The sequence below is a fragment of the Telmatherina bonti genome (assembly GCF_933228915.1).
Source record: "Telmatherina bonti genome assembly, chromosome: 7".
Classification (NCBI taxonomy): Eukaryota; Metazoa; Chordata; class Actinopteri; order Atheriniformes; family Telmatherinidae; genus Telmatherina; species Telmatherina bonti.
This window is the reverse complement of record NC_136625.1, coordinates 7,118,195-7,132,087: the sequence shown is the minus strand read 5'-3', so window position 1 is coordinate 7,132,087 and position 13,893 is coordinate 7,118,195. Positions and strand designations below refer to the sequence as shown.

General features: G+C 47.9%; 1 protein-coding gene across 1 annotated transcript in view; it reads left to right on the top strand.

Annotated features, from left to right (window-relative positions):
* The window catches only part of efr3a (EFR3 homolog A), a 136,323-nt gene that overhangs the window by 78,540 nt on the left and 43,890 nt on the right, over nt 1-13,893 (top strand). The window contains exon 8 of the mRNA XM_079243250.1: nt 6,854-6,994. Within this exon, the coding sequence (XP_079099376.1) occupies nt 6,854-6,994 (141 nt within the window). The remainder of the gene's footprint in view (nt 1-6,853; nt 6,995-13,893) is intronic.

Sequence of the window (13,893 nt, the reverse complement as noted above, 5' to 3'; positions counted from 1 at the left end):
ATAAAGGGCAGCCTTGGCGGAGTCCAACCCTCACCGGAAACGAATCCGACTTACTACCGGCAATGCGGACCAAGCTCTGACACCTGTCGTACAGGGACCGGACAGCTCGTACAAGTACCCCATACTCCCGGAGTACCAGGGGAAAGGGTCAAATGCCTTCTCCAGGTCCACAAAGCACATGTAGACTGGTTGGGCAAACTCCCATGCCCCCTCCAGGACCCCAAAGAGGGTATAGAGCTGGTCCACTGTTCCGCGACCAGGACGAAAACCACACTGCTCCTCCTCGATCCGAGATGCGACTATCCGGTGGACCCTCCTCTCCAGGACCCCTCAATAGACCTTACCAGGGAGGCTGAGGAGTGTGATCCCCCTGTAATTGGAACACAAGAAACTCTGGGCGAATCTCGTCCACCCCCGGGGCCACCTCAGCGACTTCAGCCCCAGTGATAGGAGAGTCCACCCCTGAGTCCCCCAGCTCTGCTTCCTCATCGGAAGACGTGTTGGTAGGATTGAGGAGGTCTTCGAAGTATTCCTTCCACCGATCCACAATGTCCCGAGTTGAGGTCAGCAGCTCCCCACCTGTTGATGGAGCACTGCTTTCAGAACTAAAAGAGACACAGGTGAACTAATGAACAGGAAACCAGACATAAGAACTAAACAAGGAAAACTACAAACCAAAACAGGAAACCAGAACTAAGATACAAAACAAGAGATTAAAGATTAGAAAACACACATCATGACAACATTGTGTTTAATAGAATTATTCCTCTAATATATGGAAAGTAATGCAGTTTTTGTAATGAATACAACAGAAATACTAAAAAAGACGTTTGTTATTTTTAAGCAGGACGAAAGTTTAAATTATTCATGGAAACGTTTTCATGTCCGTTTTCCTTCGTAGCCCTCTTATTGACCTCTAAGGTCACGAGAAGGTGAAAAGAACAATCCGGCAGCCTGATGACATGCAGACGGGTAGAAGAAGAGTTCACCTGAACACTTCTCGCCTCTTCATCATCACCTTCTCTTCTTCCTCGCCGCTCGTCTCTCCTCTCACTTCCTGCTCGTCTCATTTGTGGTTTCCATGTGAACAAAAAGCTATTTTTGGATCCTGTTCCGTCTTTGTGGTTTTTTTCCTTCTGTTCTCCGTCGATGTAAATCCCTCCAGCGGAGACGACTCTTCATCGTGTGCAGGTTGTCTGAAACGAGTCATCCTGCACGTCGACCTGCATGCGACTAAAACGCCGTCGTCTACCGGCAGGCAGGTCTCTGCTGCAGGTTATTAGCTGGTTTTTACATGACTCCGTGCCTCCACTGGTGCCTAAAACATGCCGATGTACTGAAGTGTTTATGTGTTTTGGTGCTTTTTGACAAATCACCTCATCAAGCACAAACAGAATTGATTTTATGTCTGCAGGACCAGTTTGGGACCAGTTTGGGCTGTGAAACAGTCACATCATCAGCATATACGGGATGTCTGACGAACACATCATACATGAACATTTGAGAAGTGTGTTTCTGAGACTTCCCTGAAGGTTTACAATTCATTCTCCTGACGTTTCTGGTTTTAATTCTGCCGTTTCGCTTCCCGCTGCCCCGACGGTCCATCGTTACGCCTCGCGCTGTCCTCCATGTCTGCACATGTTGGCCAGCGCCCTCTGAGCTGATGCAAACATTCAGGCTGGTTCTGGTGCTTTTCCTGGACGTGAAAGAGGAGCAGGTGTGAGGCTGGAGGGATGGATCTGTTAAGATCGAATATTAAATACTAAAACTTTAAAAATACAAAAACTTTTCTTGCTTCAAGTAGAAAATAAATAGAAGCTTGAAGAAGACCAGTTTCACAAAGGATGGTGACGTTGGTGTGATAATGTTTAAAAACAGAAATGTTTTGTGGAAATCTTTACTTTATATTTCCTCATGGGAACTTGTAATAGAGTTGGAGCGTTGCCGTAGAAACGGAGTAGAGTTGGATTAGTTTCTGCCTGCTCCTTTTCACACATGAAATGTAAAGATGTCAATATTATAAATGAGAAACATGTTAATAAACCTTGAGAGGAAATGAAAAGAAGGTCAAAACTGGATTTTCATGTTCCATCTGCAGACTGAGCTGGTATTTTACGCCAGTGGTTCCCATTCTGCCCCCCACTATGGGAACCACTGCTAGACTGGGAGTGATGAAGCTTCAGCGTGGAGGAAAAGCAGCTCTTCTCTCCTTAACCTCCTTTACTGGCTGAATTTATTTGTATAAAAACTAAATAAAAACCAAAAAAGAAAGACTGGGATGAAAAAGTCCAGTTTAATAGCAAATAAATTACTAACAATTAATCAGCAAAGATAAATAATATGAAATAAACGGGTAAATTTGAGGTAAATAAAGTTGGATAAACGTTAAAAGTGTTTTGTTGCATCAAGCGGTTAAACGCTGCAGCTTACAGGCGTTTCCAGCGGCGCTGAAACCCAAAGCAGGCCAAACGTTTCATGACACCCGAAGACGAACACGTCGCCGTTCCAGAAGCAGGCAGTAAGTCTGCAGCAGGAGGGCGAAACGCCGTGTGTGTACGCCATCGTCCAGCTTTACAGAGAAGCCTGTGGCGTCTACGTGACGTTGCTGCAGCCGTCTGCACACTCAGACGCCGCTTCTCCTTCCAGGATGTCTTCATCACTGCAGTCCAGCAGCGTCTTGTCAGACCAGATGTCCATCAGCTGAGTCGGAACGTTTCAGTCGATTAACGCGGCGTTGTACGAGGAGTTACACGCCGACCTCTGTGGACGCGGCGTGTTTTGTCAGAGTTACACACACAGTCTGAAAACGATGTTGCCCGCCGGCCAAGCCGTGGTGAGTTTACCCTGAGGCGCCGTGTTGTGGGCTTTCTAATCCAGCCTGGGTGGACCTGGCGGGAAGCAGCGGTCAAGGGCGTCGGATTCTGTTAATTGCTTCTCGGGGAAGGCGGACGTGGTCGGCCTGCAGAGATCTCCTCGCTTCACAGTCCCTGCCTGCTGTCTTGTTGTTGCACGTACAAACAAAGCGAACAAAGGAAACCAGACCCTGAGCGGGACATATCAGGGTGTCCACCTTGAACACACTCTTGACCTCCGACTGTAATTTTATTCTCTCAGCTTCCACACACACTTCTCTCTGATTGTCATCACAGCCGCACACACACGGCGTCTGCTTCAAGAACACGTCAGGGTTTTTCTGACGCAGGCATCACAACGAAACGCCTCATTTCAGACCTGATCCACCTTGTCGTAGTGGTCTGGATGGATCAGGTCCTAGTGGTCTGGGTGGATCAGGTCCTAGTGGTCTGGATGGATCCTGTCCTAGTGGACTGGGTGGATCAGGTCCTAGTGGTCTGGGTGGATCAGGTCCTAGTGGTCTGGATGGATCAGGTCCTAGTGGTCTGGGTGGATCAGGTCCTAGTGGTCTGGGTGGATCCTGTCCTAGTGGACTGGGTGGATCAGGTCCTAGTGGTCTGGGTGGATCAGGTCCTACTGGTCTGGGTGGATCAGGTCCTAGTGGTCTGGGTGGATCCTGTCCTAGTGGACTGGGTGGATCCTGTCCTAGTGGACTGGGTGGATCTGGTTCCGGTGGTCTGGGTGGATCTGGTTCCAGAGGCCTGGGTGGATCTGGTTCTGGTGGTCTGGGTGGATCAGGTCCTAGTGGTCTGGGTGGATCAGGTCCTAGTGGTCTGGGTGGATCAGGTCCTAGTGGTCTGGGTGGATCCTGTCCTAGTGGACTGGGTGGATCTGGTCCCGGTGGTCTGGCTGGATCAGGTTCTGGTGGTCTGGGTGGATCAGGTCCTAGTGGTCTGGGTGGATCCTGTCCTAGTGGACTGGGTGGATCTGGTCCCGGTGGTCTGGGTGGATCAGGTTCTGGTGGTCTGGGTGGATCAGGTCCTAGTGGTCTGGGTGGATCCTGTCCTAGTGGACTGGGTGGATCTGGTCCCGGTGGTCTGGGTGGATCAGGTTCTGGTGGTCTGGGTGGATCTGGTTCCGGTGGTCTGGGTGGATCTGGTTCCGGTGGTCTGGGTGGATCAGGTTCTGGTGGTCTGGGTGGATCAGGTCCTAGTGGACTGGGTGGATCTGGTCCCGGTGGTCTGGGTGGATCTGGTTCTGGTGGTCTGGGTGGATCAGGTCCTAGTGGACTGGGTGGATCTGGTCCCGGTGGTCTGGGTGGATCAGGTTCTGGTGGTCTGGGTGGATCTGGTTCCGGTGGTCTGGGTGGATCTGGTTCCGGTGGTCTGGGTGGATCAGGTTCTGGTGGTCTGGGTGGATCAGGTTCTGGTGGTCTGGGTGGATCAGGTCCTAGTGGACTGGGTGGATCTGGTCCCGGTGGTCTGGGTGGATCTGGTTCCGGTGGTCTGGGTGGATCTGGTTCCGGTGGTCTGGGTGGATCAGGTTCTGGTGGTCTGGGTGGATCAGGTCCTAGTGGACTGGGTGGATCAGGTTCCGGTGGTCTGGGTGGATCAGGTCCCAGAGGCGTGGGTGGATCAGGTTCTGGTGGTCTGGGTGGATCCTGTCCTAGTGGTCTGGGTGGATCAGGTCCTAGTGGACTGGGTGGATCAGGTCCTAGTGGACTGGGTGGATCTGGTCCCGGTGGTCTGGGTGGATCTGGTTCCGGTGGTCTGGGTGGATCTGGTTCCGGTGGTCTGGGTGGATCAGGTTCTGGTGGTCTGGGTGGATCAGGTCCTAGTGGACTGGGTGGATCAGGTCCTAGTGGACTGGGTGGATCTGGTTCCGGTGGTCTGGGTGGATCTGGTTCCGGTGGTCTGGGTGGATCTGGTTCCGGTGGTCTGGGTGGATCAGGTTCTGGTGGTCTGGGTGGATCAGGTCCTAGTGGACTGGGTGGATCAGGTCCTAGTGGACTGGGTGGATCTGGTTCCGGTGGTCTGGGTGGATCTGGTTCCGGTGGTCTGGGTGGATCAGGTTCTGGTGGTCTGGGTGGATCAGGTCCCGGTGGTCTGGGTGGATCTGGTTCCGGTGGTCTGGGTGGATCTGGTTCCGGTGGTCTGGGTGGATCAGGTTCTGGTGGTCTGGGTGGATCAGGTCCTAGTGGACTGGGTGGATCTGGTTCCGGTGGTCTGGGTGGATCAGGTCCCAGAGGCGTGGGTGGATCTGGTTCTGGTGGTCTGGGTGGGTCCTGTCCTAGTGGTCTGGGTGGATCTGGTCCCAGAGGCGTGGGTGGATCTGGTTCTGGTGGTCTGGGTGGATCCTGTCCTAGTGGTCTGGGTGGATCCTGTCCTAGTGGTCTGGGTGGATCAGGTCCCAGAGGCGTGGGTGGATCTGGTTCTGGTGGTCTGGGTGGATCCTGTCCTAGTGGTCTGGGTGGATCTGGTCCCAGAGGCGTGGGTGGATCTGGTTCTGGTGGTCTGGGTGGATCCTGTCCTAGTGGTCTGGGTGGATCTGGTCCCGGTGGTCTGTCACAGTTTTACTGGCTCCACCTTCATTTCCAGCAAAGATTTAATTTTTCTCTCGTTTCCCGACTTCTACCAAACAAGTTTTCGTGTCCCTGAACCGCTTGGTGGACCGACGTGGATCGTTTCCCTCCTGAGACCCGGCGGTCCGTCTGTGGTCCAGCGTCCAGCCGGGACGTCATTTACTGTCGCATTATTCCACCAGCGTGAAGCCAGGATCCGGGACTCCTGTTGGCTCTGCAGAAATAACAAACTTTTACCTGAATTTTAAACGTTTCCAGAAACAGTAAAGAAGCTAAAGGAGACGGTTTTACAGGAGTTTTCATCACATCGCAGCGACTGTCGAGCTGATTTCTGCATCCATAAATATTTCATGTAAACTTTGGTATCCAGCACATGAGCAGACCTTGACGAGGAGGGTCTTCATGTTGGATTAAAATATAACGAGCTTTGTGTTTCTATACCAGAGATTCGGTTGATTCATTAAACCAACTAAAGACCAGTAAAGTTATGTTCCCGTTGTCTGAAAAGGCAAAGCTGGAAGACGAGGAAGCTGCATGTTTAGTGTCAAACTTTGTAGTGTCAAAAAAAGTGGAGTTTTTCTGAAGTTTAAACAGTTTTCAGACCAGAACAACATGAAGTAGGACGAGCTGCTGGGGGCCGGTTGCTCCTCTAAGAGGGCAGGTGGAGAACAGGCGAGTCACCAGACTCCACCCTGAAGCATTGGACACCCAAAATCCCAACATCCGCCCTCCGTTTCCCGCTGATGCACAAACCAGTAGCCAGTACGGTGACCGCCCCCTTTGAGGCTCAGCCAATCAGCACTCAGATAACTCTTGCCTGTTCATTCCTGCAGTTTTTTAGGGACTACATGACTGTTTACCCTGAAATCCTTCCCGTCTACACTGACTGACGCCTCCATGAAGGTGTAAAATGATCCTGTGACTCTGCCTGGTAGCAGGAGGGATAAAGAGATGCGCTGAAATACAGCATTACTACGAAAACATGCAGCTTTACTCTGATGAAGCAGAAGAAACGTGAGCGTAATGATTTTATTTCCCTTCTAAAACCTGTAATTTTCCTCCAGTCTGATGACATGTGTAGCCTGCACATCACTGCAGTGTTTCTGTCTGTAGTTTGAGAGGATTGCCTCCACACACACACACACACACACACACACACACACACACACACACACACACAGCAGTCTGATTGAAGCGGGTCGATACTTTCATTTGATTTCTCTCTTTTGTGAGCTGCTCTGATTGATTCTTTTCAGTTTCTCCTCTTCCTTCAGTCCTTTATTCTTCAGAGGGTCTTTCTCCCCCTCCTCCCCGCCCGTCCTTCTTATTTCCTGACGTTTGACCCGTCTGTCTTCACACTGTCTTTATTTTTCATGCTCAGATCTGCTAATTTAACCTGCGGTTGTGTGTCTCCGGCAGGGCGGGGCATTCCAGCTCGCCATCGGGTGCGGGTCAGGACGGTGAGGAGAACCCGTCGGTGCTGGCGGAGAACTGCTTCAGAGAGCTGCTGGGCCGAGCGGCCTACGGCAACATGAACAACGCCGTCCGGCCCGTGTTGGTGTGAGTATCTGAACACGTGTGAACGCTGCTCGGAGCGACGCTACTTTGACCTCCGGCTCCGACGACATCTTGTTGGTCCAATTCCCTTCCTAGTTAATATTTAGGACATTTTCATCAAGCCGAGGCGCCATCGTTTGGGTTCGCAGGTACGATACGCCCAACTGTCCCCACGCTGAAATCTGTTTTGAACTCGAGACAAATTTATTTACCAACTGGAAACTCGGTGGATCGATTCCACGCCTCCTCAGGAGGAGGCATAAGTGTCCTTGGGCGAGACATCGAACCCCGTATTGCCCTCAATGTGTCTATGGGGGGTATGGGTGTGTGAACCGTGAATGTGACAGGGTGTAAAGCAGTTTGAGTGGTCAACATGGGTGGAAGTGTTCAATAAGAACAATCTGTTGACCCTTTTACATCAATCCACACAACGCCGCATCAAACCGCTGTGATGTCCGCGCAACCATCTGGAAGAACAGCAGAAATATGTTGCATTATGCCTCTTCAAAGATAATTCACGCTTCAAAACGCAGAAAGTTTCGCATGTTTTTACACTAAACATCGTTCGTTGGAAACGCCTGCAAATCGCAGTTGTTCTTTGACTTGTTAGATTTACACTTTTACTTGGTGAGAAACTTTAATGAAGACACATCTAGTGAGAAAAACAGAAATGTTTGTTAAATTAGCGGGACGTTGGATCAGTCAGCTGCTGCTGAAGGAAGTCGTATTGTGACTCATAATCCGTTGAATCGACATAAAAACGTACGATGTATCATTACTTAAGATGATCACCTGTAATATGTTCTGTTTGTCCATTTCATTTATTCATCCATTTTCAGAACCGCTTAGTCCGATTAAGGGTCTTGGGGAGCTGGATCCTATCCCAGCAGTCTTTGGGCGAGAGGCAGGTGGACCCTGTATGAACCAGGACCTTGTTTTTCCATTTCTTACTTTGGTTTGCATGTCGGGGCTCGCGTCCTCCCAAAGAGATGTTTCTGTTTCGCATCTGAAAGGAAAAGATCGATGATGGACCGACTTGTTCAGTCTAAAAATGTTTTGTTTCTAGAAGAAGCAGGAAAAAAAGACACGACAGCTTGATGAAAAAATCCCAACCTTTCATTGAATGAGGTCCATAAGTCTTCATATTTGCCAAAAAGAGACATATTTTCCATCAGAGACTCAATGTTTACCACGTTTGTGTTTGCTCCAAAGATAGATTTAATTTTATTTTCATCAAAGCAGCAAACACAAATATCTGCAGCCTCCTTCACGCTCTGCACTCATAACGGGTTTTATTAAACGTTTGGGTCGTGACACGGCAGGAGAGGTGGCAGGAATGTGCATCCACAACACGTATGGACGTCTATACGGACTGATTTTGGTCACATCCAGACACACAAACAGCCACTCTGTGCTTCACACACCGACTCCCAGCACACAGAGGAAATTAAATGAGCTCCGTTATCACACGGACGGGTGCTGTGCTCCGTCGCCACCCGGTGACCGTCTCCTGGGTTTTAAAGCTCCTCGCCGTCTCTCCTCTCGGCACAGCTCGCATAAATTAGCCGTTTTTTTTCCAAGCGAACGCCAGAGCCCCGCTGAGATCTTCTCTGCAGCGCTGTGAGGAGGCGTCGCTTTCATCCTCAGCAGCTTCAAAAGAAAATGCCTCGCATGAGGATGTTTAAAGTAGCAGAATTTTCTCGACTGCCTTTTGAGTCTCGCCGCTTCAGGAACAAGGCTGAAGTCTCTGTTTTGATTCTCAACCTGTGCGAGGAGAGTTACAGTTCTTCATGTCAAACTGGAACGTCCAGTTTATCAGTCTCCCATGGGCCTTTGTGGCCCATCAAAACCATAGTGTTCATGATTATTATGTCAGAAACAACTTTTTCATGTGCTATCGATTTGAGGATATGTGCTGCATGTTTTAGGGGTGAAACGGCCCGACAGCGACACAGTTTGGTTCAGTAAGATAACAAATACCAAACAAAACTGCCTAACTTTGGTGTCAACAGGAACATGTTTAATTACGTTTAAAATAAAAAATAAAACAAATTGAAGTAAATTCTCCAATCAAAGCTTCTGAAATAAAAATACAGCAAGAACAGAGATATGTCTGCTGTGTTCTAATATTTCAATAGAAAAATAAAGATAATTCACTCACGAATATTAATATTTATAATTAAATGTTTTCTTTTTTAAAATAAAATGTTTACATGTAAGCTGTAAAAGATAGTTATATGATTAGTTGGAAAATAATAGTTGTTTCCATCACCCCTAGAATTGCACAAAACCTAACTATCGCAGTAAAAAAACTGGTAATGGATACGCTTCAAATTCCTCTTAAATATTGTTAAAAGGTTTTTAAACTCACGATGTGGTTTTCACACTTGTCCATATAGAAGTGTATCACATAAGCTGAGTGGAAACATATATTTCATATTTACACATCAGATCTGATATGACTTAGGGTGTCACGTGATCACGTGATAGCCATATGTCATGCCATGATGTCCTCCAGCAATAAAGTCTGCTTTCCACAATGTTTGCTAGCCATAGCATTTGCTGGCCATAATCTCCGCCAGCCATAATGTCCACTAACCAAAACATATGCTAACCATAAAGTCTGCTTTCCACAATGTTTGCTAGCCATAACATCGACTTACCATAATGTCCACCAGCCATAATGTCCGCTAACCAAAACATATGCTAGCCATTAAGTCTCCTTTCCAAAATGATTGGTAGCCATAACATCCACTAACCATGATGTCCGCTAACTTAAACATATGCTAACCATAAAGTCTGCTTTCCACAATGTTTGCTAGCCATAGCATTTGCTGGCCATAATCTCCGCCAGCCATAATGTCCACTAACCAAAACATATGCTAACCATAAAGTCTGCTTTCCACAATGTTTGCTAGCCATAACATCGACTTACCATAATGTCCACCAGCCATAATGTCCGCTAACCAAAACATATGCTAGCCATTAAGTCTCCTTTCCAAAATGATTGGTAGCCATAACATCCACTAACCATGATGTCCGCTAACTTAAACATATGCTAACCATAAAGTCTGCTTTCCACAATGTTTGCTAGCCATAGTATTTGCTCGCCATAATATCCACTTACCATAATGTCCGTCAGCCATAATGTCCACTAACTTAAACATATGCTTGCCAAAACGTATGCTAGCCATAAAGTCTCCTTTCCAAAATGTTTGCTAGCCATAATATCCACTTATCATGATGTCCGCTAACTTAAACCTATGCTAGCCATAAAGTCTGCTTTTCACAATGTTTGTTAGCCATAATGTTCATTTTACTATGGCGTCTGCTAGCCATAGCTAGTAGCTAAATTGCAATGTACCATATTTTTTGGGTGTACTCATAAGCTGCTCATTTTAGCAAAATCCGCTGTGTGACTTTTAACTTGGTGCGCCTTATGTGTGTGCTGAATCCCAAAATCAGTAAAAATGTTGTGTGATTTTAGTAAGCACTCTGCCTGTAAGACCCTTTCCCACTGTCATAGGGGCGTGTTCATTCATTAATTTTCCTAACCGCTTAATGCTATCCAGGGTCACAGGGAAGCTGGAGCCTATCCCAGCAGTCTCTGGGCGAAAGGCAGGGTACACCCTGGACAGGTCACCAGTCCATTGTAGGGCCATAGGGGTGTGTTATGAGAAGAAAATGAAAGCAAGGCTGAGAGAGGTGTATGTAAAGGAACTGGATAGTTTTTTCACGCATCACCGTTTCTGTTGATCCGCGACTCCATGCGCGCCCACATCACCGCTACTGGGAACAATCAAGTCACGAGAGGACTAACGGAAGAACTACATGAACTGGATGTTGCTGTGAACAGGGTTTAAAATTAAGTTGCAAGCGTCGTGGGAGTGATGGATGAGAGACAGCGAACACACCTTCAGAGACTGGGAGAGAGCGTTGGGCGAGTTACGCCACCATAGATGAGTAGAATGTGGATTCCAGGGCTAACATGTCTCCATCGATTGTCTGAGACTGACTCTGACAACGAAAAGAGAGTACCCGCTATACTTGACGGCAAAATTGCCCAGCTTGTTTTAACAGACTGATAAAAAAAACCATTTAAAAACTTATTTTCTTTTTAAATAAGTACTGTTATATACGAAGTTCAGCCAAACTCAGTGTTTTGCTTTCATGACTTTGTTTTACTTTTGTTTTAGCGTGCGCCCAATAACGCAGTGTGTCTTATGTATGACATGAAGACAAAAATAGACTCCATAATTGAGGCTGCAACTAATGATGTAGTGCCCCTATTGGCCGTAAAATATGGTAGGAACTCTGTCTTTCTGTTTCTGTCAGGGGACTCTGTCTTAAAATCTGAAATTGTACCGTTATATTTTCATTATATTTACAATTAGACCAAGTTGTTGGAAAGTTCTGTATGACGTCAAGGAGAAAGGTGCAGTACCACCAGAAACTATGGGGGCAGTGTTGAGCTGTGTTGCTCAGCAATTGGCAACAATGGTCCTCCACCTTCCTGCAGGTTTTAGATGTTTCCCTGCTCCGACGCGCTTGATTCAAATAAAATAGATCCAAAAGCCTCAGCTCAGCACAATGACTTGTTGATTTGAATCAGATCTGGTGAAGCAGGAAACATCTCACACCTGCAGGATGGTGGAGGTCCAGTTCTGCTACTACCTGGTATAGCTAATGCTTGAGAAAGAAAGAAGCCATGATGCGTTTCGCAGATCCATCTACCGAGCATTGTCGTGATCTCCCCCATCGTCGCCGTGTTTATTGTCTGAAACTGACGTCAGAACTTAGGCGGATCTATTTCCATGCCAACCGAGAGAATAAATGAGTTTCTGTTTTATCAGTGCAGCTTGTTTATGTAAAAAAAAATCTGCTGTTTAAATCAGGTCATGTTGAACGAACGTCTTATTCTTGTCTTTTTCTGCCTGTTAGACATTTTAAAGAACTGCGTGTCTTTTGTTACTGCGTCTTCATTAATGAGCTCCCCGTTTGCCACTCATTCCTATTTATTGTTCCATTTCTATTTCTATCATCCATTTGCATACTTATAAAGAGTTTGTGCTGCTCCGTAGCTCTGGAGAAGCTGCAGTTGCTCTTCTATACTCCGAGGAATGACAATAATCTTGAACTTGAATTTAATAACCACTCTGCTTCATGCTCCTGCCCGGCCTCCTCTCCATGGCAACGGTGGCCTAGCCTCCTCCTTATTGTATTATTCAGACCTGTCTGCCAATCATAAATGATTTACAACAGATGATTTCTAAAAAGTTGGTGTAATTAACACTGATGGTTGCAGCATAAAGCAGCAGGGTGCTGAGTTTACCCAGAAAGGTCTGTGTTTGGGGTCACATTGAGGTTATAGTTTAAATCAGCGACAGAGTTGTGAAAACACACAGAGGGAAAACAGTCCTGCTGGTGTTGCTGTGTGAATCTAATGCAGAGATTAAACTGAGGTCTTTATGTACTGGTCCCACATGAACTGAAGTGGGCTGAGTACGTGATGTTCCTCCATTTCACGGCTTTTTGTTTAGTTTTTTTTTTTTTTAATTTTTTTTATAGAAAATGTTATTTAAACAATATTAGAATGTGGTGAAAAAGAGCCTCTAAAGGTAAATAAAGATAACAGTCAGTGTAAAGCTGGATCGTCAACGGACAATTTACGTACGTAAGGGAGCATAAATGGGCCTTTCGTGTGTAAATGAGGACATCCATTTCAAGCGCCGTCATACGTCACTGCACTCATACTTCCGTGCATCTTTTACATTGCCGTAGTCAAGTCAGTTCATTCCCTAGAGGGCATTGTTGAGTTCACGACATCATTTTCCTGTTCCTCCTCTTCTTCTCTGGTTTGTTCCTCTTCTTCTTTGGTTTGTTCCTTTAACTGGTTCCTTGTCAGTTACACAACTCGACACTAAGCTGTGATTTCCAGCTGTATTGCTTTGTTTCTGTGTTAAGTGACGGTTAACTAAACTCCTTTAAACAGACCAAATTAACTGATGTAGAAGACAGACACTCAGCATATCCGTCCATCAACGTATTCGTCCACTAGCGTACCCATCCACCTCCAAATCCATCCATTGGCGTATCTGTCCACCGACGTATCTGTCCATCAGTGTATCCGTCAATCGGAGTATCCGTCCACCGGGGTATCCGTCCGTCGGCGTATCCGTCCACCGGGGTATCCGTCCGTCGGCGTATCCGTCTACCGGCGTATCCGTCCATCAGCGTATCCGTCAATCGGAGTATCCATCATTGGCGTATCCGTCCACCAGGGTATCCGTCCGTCGGCGTATCCGTCTACCGGCGTATCCGTCTACCGGCCTATCCGTCTACCGGCGTATCCGTCCGTCGGCGTATCCGTCCGTCGGCGTATCCGTCTACCGGCGTATCCGTCCGTCGGCGTATCCGTCTACCGGCGTATCCGTCTACCGGCGTATCCGTCCATCAGCGTATCCGTCAATCGGAGTATCCATTATTGGCGTATCCGTCCACCAGGGTATCCGTCCGTCGCCGTATCCGTCTACCGGCGTATCCGTCCGTCGGCGTATCCGTCGACCGGCGTATCCGTCTACCGGCGTATCCGTCCATCAGCGTATCCGTCAATCGGAGTATCCATCATTGGCGTATCCGTCCACCAGGGTATCCGTCCGTCGCCGTATCCGTCTACCGGCGTATCCGTCCGTCGGCGTATCCGTCGACCGGCGTATCCGTCGACCGGCGTATCCGTCTACCGGCGTATCCGTCCATCAGCGTATCCGTCAATCGGAGTATCCATCATTGGAGTATCCGTCCACCAGGGTATCCGTCCGTCGCCGTATCCGTCTACCGGCGTATCCGTCCGTCGGCGTATCCATCGACCGGCGTATCCGTCTACCGGCGTATCCGTCCATCAG